Source organism: Triticum aestivum, chromosome 1B, assembly GCF_018294505.1.
Source record: "Triticum aestivum cultivar Chinese Spring chromosome 1B, IWGSC CS RefSeq v2.1, whole genome shotgun sequence".
NCBI classification, from domain to species: domain Eukaryota; kingdom Viridiplantae; phylum Streptophyta; class Magnoliopsida; order Poales; family Poaceae; genus Triticum; species Triticum aestivum.
Window position 1 is genome coordinate 442,756,624 of NC_057795.1, and position 6,387 is coordinate 442,763,010.

Consider the following 6,387-nt stretch of genomic DNA (forward strand, 5'->3'; position numbering starts at 1 on the left):
AGGGACTTAGTGGAATTTCAACCTCCGAAACTGGACGCGGTCGTGCGGGACGGAGAGATCCGAGTCGGGCGCGGGCGTTTGGAAGGCGGGGCTGGTGGATCTCGTCCAGATCCGGTGGGTCCGACGACGATGGCTCCGGCGAGGCCTCCGGCGAGGGCGGCGGCCGGAGTTGGAGGGGCGCGGGGCCGAGGCACGGGCGCGGCCAACGGAGACGTCACCGGCGACGGCGGAGGCGAGGAGGCGGCAGCGCGGGGATCCGGCGGCGGCCGCGATGCGCGGGCCGGGCGGCGGCGGCGCGAGGGTCCAAAATAAGTGTCTTAACTTTGACGAAGGGAGTATGTTGTGAAAAAATGATATACAACTACAATTTGGCTTATACTTCAGTGGCATGGTCCTGCGATAATGTCTAATGCAAAAGTAATGAGCAAACTCGTGTTTATATATTGAGATTTTTTTTTAAAAAAAACCCGCTAGGAGGGCCGGAAAAAATGGAGCCGCTATAAGGAGGCAGTGGCAATGTGTAATGCAAAAGCAAAAACGTAATGACATGTTTAGATATAAAAAAATGGTTTTGAGATTTTTTTTTAAACCCCGCTAGGAGGGCTGGAAAAAAATGGAGCCGCTATAAGGAGGCAGTGGCAATGTGTAATGCAAAAGCAAAAACGTAATGGCATGTTTAGATATAAAAAAATGGAGGTACTGAGAATTAAAAAAACGCTAGAAGGAGGCAGTGGCAATGTGTAATGCAAAAGCAAAAACGTAATGGCATGTTTAGATATATAAAAATGGAGGTACTGAGAATTAAAAAAACGCTAGAAGGAGGCAGTGGCAATGTGTAATGCAAAAGCAAAAACATAATGGCATGTTTAGATATAAAAAAATGGATTTGAGTTTTTTTTTTAACCCCCTAGTAGGGCTGGAAAAAAATGAAGCCGCGATAAGGAGGCAGTGGCAATGTGTAATGCAAAAGCAAAAACGTAATGGCATGTTTAGATATAAAAAAATGGAGGTACTGAGAATTAAAAAAACGCTAGAAGGAGGGCTCGAACCTCCGACCTTGTGGTTAACAGCCACACGCTCTAGCCATCTGAGCTATTCCAGCTTCTCTGGCAATAGACATCGTGCAAATTATGAATACCAAATAAATAGACAGGATGCAAAGTTGCTTCCCAACAGTTCATGTTGATACAGAAACGTAAAACTAAAATACAAGATCTTAGATGCAAACTTCAAGCTGGCAAAATTCAAGCTAGGCGCTATGTTATGTTTTTTTTTAAACTTATGCTATAATGAGAACGAAATGGGTTGATGAGAGATACAAACAAAACAAAAATTGAGGGGATAGCTCGTGAAATTGCTTTATTATCTACTCCCTCCGTTCCTAAAATATTTGTCTTTCTAGAGATTTCAAATAGACTCTCCATTCCTAAAATATTTGTCTTTCTAGAGATTTCAAATGGACTCTTGTTGAGGAGATGTATATAGACATATTTTAGAGTGTAGATTCATTCATTTTTCTCCGTATGTAGTCACTTGTTGAGATGTCTAGAATGACAAATATTTAGGAACGGAGGGAGTACATTGCATTTTTTTATTCTCTTGTGACGAAACAGCAAACTCGATTAAAAAAAAGGAATTCAACAGTGATAGAAACAGGTTCAAACGGTTCCCTGACACACTAAACCACCTTCTGTTACAGAGATGTACGGCAATTGGTAACCCTTTGCAAACTAATCATACATCCGACTCGAGGCAACTCAATTTTTGACCATTTAATCCACAGTGCTGCAAAGCATACTTTGAGGAGATATTTTTTAGAACACCAAAGTTTAGAAGAATAATTTCAGAAACTCGAGCAGAGTGTACTTTTGCCGATAATAGAACATCGAGGAGGATCATGATCAATTGCATTGGTTCACTGACAGAGAAAACACATTAACTACACCAAGACCAACAGTTGCAACCATGGCACACTTTTATTTTCAGTATTGGTGCTGCACTAAGTCATGACGTAGCGCGCTACTTCGATTTATGAAAAGAACCAGTGCCAAGATTTCGCTCCAGAGCACTGTTCCTTCGCCATTTCTCAACGGCACTCCTTACAGTGACTTGCGCCTCGCGGATCTCTGCATCAGTGAACTTATGCTCCACAATTCCTATTGGACCTGGCTGCAGAACATTGATTACAGTCTCGACATCTCGCTCCACCTGCCTGTGTGTCATAGTCAAAAAAGCAAATTAAAGCAGAAATCCTTTCCACCATAATAGTGGAAATATTTATGATATAGCACAGGCGCGCTCAAATTTTAAAGGTGAGATGTGCGAGTACCTAACAAATTGGGGCAACCTTTGAGGTAACAGCCTCAGGAAAGACATCACGCCAATCCTTGCCTTGATTCAGATTGTTTCCTGTAATAGAAAAGACTACAGTTCAGAAGTAGGGTGCAATCAATTATTCAATAATGATCTGCTGTCGTACCCTAATTATATGTCCACTAGCAAAGGAAAAAATAACAAAGAGAAAAAGATTATTGCGCTACACAAAAGGCATCTGAAGCTTGTAACAAGCTTGATAGTTCATAGTCAAATGGCAGTTGCATTAAGTCCTCACCACACAAAAAGGCAACAAAACGAGCAGCTGAAAACTATACTCAGGATTCTTGTAAACAAACAAGCTGGGAACAAAACTAGCAGCTGAAAACTATACTCAGGATTCTTGCAAACAAGCTGGGAATGAATACTTGCTCACATGCTTGTAATAACAACAAAGCTTATAACTTCAAAGGAATTTTGTTTGACACAATGAGAGTAAATTATCACTGAGGCAGGGCACTAAACCAAGGTCACAAGTTATGAAACCTTCCGGGCAGAAAGTAACCTTATGTTCAACGAGGATACAGAGTCTCTGCACCTAAGATTACAAGTCTACAACTCCTGGAGCCAACAAAGAAACTCGGAAAATAGCTGGAATGGTCATTGTGAATTGGGCTTACAAGCATGTGATAGGATGCTCATGATTGACTTCTAGAGTTCTAGTACAGGACTACACATGTAACATGTTAAGACACAAACTAGTAGAAAAACCTAGGTGCCAGTTACCAGATGGGTAATCCTACTCCCATAATCTGGATTATAACAAACAATCAAATTAGAGCTGCAATGGCACAGAAAAAAAGGTACATGAAACCGCAAAGAATATGAATTATATAACCAACAAAGTGCTATAGCAGTATAACCCAAGATTATCACAAAAATCATCAAACTATCAACCTCTACCAATACAGTTGAAGGCATTCAAATACAACTAATCTTGAGTATTACATAATATTTGGCAGGACTACACGAAAATTTTAAAAAAAATCCTGAGCCAACACTCAGGTAAGTTAGGTGCTGAGCTTGGTGCTGAAGTATCGTTGTGCATAGTACTGTGCTACATTACACAGAGGCGATTATACGAGCAGGAAGAAATTGAGTATCCTGAACTGAACTCTATCCTGAACTGTAACCAAAATGCCCCGCAACGATGAAAGGTCGATCCAGAACTTTATGTTACTCCCTCCGTCCCATAATACAAGGCATATTGGATGTAATAAGACCTTGTAGTATGGGATGGAGGGAGTACCATCTAAATAATGCTCCGTTGCCAAGGACAGAACTAGATCAACGGGGTCTAGGCCAAGATCCCGGAGGAGAAGGGATTAGCCGAACAAGGTCAAAAGGTTTGTCCTCAGGCATATGTCAACTACAAGGATTATTTGCAAGTTACAAAAGGTGTTTGATCCGATTCTACCACATGCTTATGGAACAGATTAAAGTTTTCATCTCAGCTGAAAAGCACTAGGATAGGTAACCATGAATGAATCACAGAAGCCATGGAATATTAAAATGCGCTGTCACGCTGCCTTCCATGTGTATTCTACACATGAAGAAGATGCCTGCAGTCAGTAAAGGGATGCACTCAAATAGCCCCAAGAACAAAAACAAATCCTGTAGTGCCCGCTGATATGAACAGTCAGGGCAGGCTTCAACAGAGGTCAGAGGGCGTCTGGGAGCCCCAATTCTCTCTGAATATAAACTACTATCAGTAGTCTTATAGTGTAGATCTTCACCATCCCATGCCTCGGCGCTCAACGCCCCGCAACGCCACTCGTCCGCCACCGCCATCTGCCCCTCAATTTAAACTTCTCTCACCACAAGAACAAGCTCCACGTATCATCGGATGAAGCAAGGGGGATAGGGGTGCTACCTGCGGTGTTTTCTGTGTCGAGAGCTGACGGGCGGGATGGCGCCGCCGACGCGCCTGGGTGAAGACCGAGATGCGGAGAGGAGAAGAGTGAAGCCGAACCCTAGGCTGCGAAGACCTATGGTTTAAGATATTGAGCCGGCCAAGAGTTCACAAGGAAGAAGAGAATTGAATTAGAATGGGGAACTCACCTCGCCGCGGGCACCGCCTTGGTCGCCGGCCGCCGGGTCGCTGCGCGGGAGGAACAGAGGCAGGCGGCGCTCCGGTCGAACAGACTGGAGCAGGCTCGGTGCGTGTCCAACGAGTCGATTTTAAGAGACGTTTCTCCACCGGCAAGGCAGATTTTTTTTGCTGGAGTAAAACGTAAATGTTTTTCAATTAAAAAAACGTAATGGGTTCTTTTTTGCGAAATAAATTCTTGTACTCCTCTCAAAGTTTTGATTTTTATTTTGGAATTGTTCAAAATTTAAAGCTTAATAATGTACAAAACCTCCTCTGGACAAGAACTAAGCCGAAGAGTTGTTCAGCCATAGGACCTACCAAAGTTGGCCATAAAGTGGCTAGCATCATGTAATATAAGAATTTCGTTTCCACATACTATCATTTATCTCCCTGGCCATAAAAGCATGTTTTGATTTGTTGCTATCACTACTCTTCACAGTCACCATCGCTTCTAGACAAACCGATTCAACATCTACCAGTAAGGTGCTCCACTGGAAAGCCAAAGAAACTCCCTCCTTGATGACCATACATTTCGATTACAAAATATCATCGGATGTGTGAAGATGCCGGTAGGGGCTGAAATTATAACACCTTCATGATCCCTCAAAATCATATCAGCACCTGCACTGCTGTCAATGTTCAACTTTGTACGCACGAAACCGGAGAGAACCACGACATGTTGTCAGAGGGGCTGCTATTTTTGCATGCAACATGAGTGCGTGGTGAACAAGAACAGAGAACAGTCTTTCCTTTCACATGATCAACGTTAGGATCGGCCGCCAACGAAGTTAGCTTATCTAAATAGCTGGACAAGAACCCGACAGAAACATCCACACGGGGCATCGACATCACATGGTCAACTTCATTTCTGACGAGCCACATCCTCCAGAGGAGCATGATAGCCAAGTTTGCATAGTCTCATCAAGGTCGCAGCCCAGGATTGATGAACCAGTCACGAGCAGGTCGGACGCTTGTAATGTCTGGCAAATCCCACTCAAAGTACACGTGTAAGTTATGCTCATCCTCCAAATGGCAGACGAGACAGGTGGCCTGAACCTCCAGATTCATTATGTTTTCGATACATCATCTCGCCGGGAGTTCGTCGCCAACCTCCATGTAAAAGAAAGGACTTTCAGGGAGGGAGTGAGGGGGAAGGACACGACCAAATGGTCTTCCAGCCTCAAGCCTGTCATGCCAACAACGCTTGATTGAAGAGACTGAAATCCTTAACCCTAAGCCCACCTTATTGTTTTGACCTTGTCATTTTGTCTCATGCATACCAATGGGTTTTCATTTTCATTTTTCCACACCCTAATAAAAGTTTCTAACCATATAGTTTAGATCATCGCCTACCCCCAAAGGAATTTTGAACACACTCATAATATAGGTTGGGATAGCTTGTCAACAGGCTTAATCAAAATCCGCTTCCCAGCTTGTGTCAGGTGGGCATCAAAGGAAAATAGCCATTTTGTGAGCTTAACTTGTAAATTCTGGAACTTCCCCTTAGTCACCCTCCTATCTGGTGTGGGCAAGTGATGAGGACATGACTACCTTGAATACAACCAAAAATATTCCGCACGTGTATATATTTGAGGTGATTTCTAAAGTTATGCAATGATTTATTTATGTTATCCGAAACAAAAATACTTCACCTATTTTTATTTCATGCCTAATTGCAAAATTATTAAACACTTGTAAAAATCACGTGTGAAGATAAAAGAAAAGGAGACGATTATGTGTTGTTCAAGAAGTTCTCTCATGTCACTTTTGGTCCAACAGAAGTTAGAGACTAACTCTATCATGTTTTCGACTCAGATTCAGACTACACATACATACCTGACGTTAACCGCTTACAACTTGTAGGAACGAAGTATGTCTACCTGAGGGGGGGGGTGAATGGGAGTTTTCAAATTTCTTTCGAA

At 42.8% G+C, this 6,387-nt stretch overlaps 1 protein-coding gene and 1 non-coding gene across 5 annotated transcripts; both read right to left on the reverse strand.

Moving 5' to 3' along the window:
• Positions 1–1,028: 1,028 nt before the first annotated feature.
• Positions 1,029–1,102, reverse strand: TRNAN-GUU (transfer RNA asparagine (anticodon GUU)). The gene has a single exon. It is a non-coding gene; the product is annotated as a tRNA-Asn (tRNA).
• Positions 1,103–1,828: 726 nt separating this feature from the next.
• On the reverse strand, positions 1,829–4,585 carry LOC123130041 (uncharacterized). Of its 4 annotated transcripts, none has more exons than XM_044550006.1 (5): positions 4,435–4,585; positions 4,247–4,351; positions 4,110–4,164; positions 2,330–2,409; positions 1,829–2,212 (listed from the first exon to the last, which is right to left on the reverse strand). In XM_044550006.1, exons 4-5 carry the CDS (start codon positions 2,374–2,376, stop codon positions 2,020–2,022), a joined length of 240 nt encoding a protein of 79 aa, XP_044405941.1. In that variant the 5' UTR covers positions 2,377–2,409; positions 4,110–4,164; positions 4,247–4,351; positions 4,435–4,585; the 3' UTR covers positions 1,829–2,019. The 4 variants fall into 4 exon arrangements, with proteins under 4 accessions (XP_044405941.1, XP_044405953.1, XP_044405933.1 ...); XM_044550018.1 differs by having other exon boundaries at positions 4,247–4,361; positions 4,435–4,583; XM_044549998.1 differs by lacking the exon at positions 4,110–4,164.
• Between the last annotated feature and the right edge of the window lie 1,802 nt (positions 4,586–6,387).

Excerpts from the sequence above, each read along its gene's own strand:
- LOC123130041 (XM_044549998.1), bottom strand. The coding sequence starts at position 2,376 with ATGTCTTTCCTGAGGCTGTTACCTCAAAGGTTGCCCCAATTTGTTAG. Across the intron at positions 2,213-2,329 it reads AGGTTGCCCCAATTTGTTAG|GCAGGTGGAGCGAGATGTCG; the intron begins GTACTCGCACAT and ends TATGACACACAG.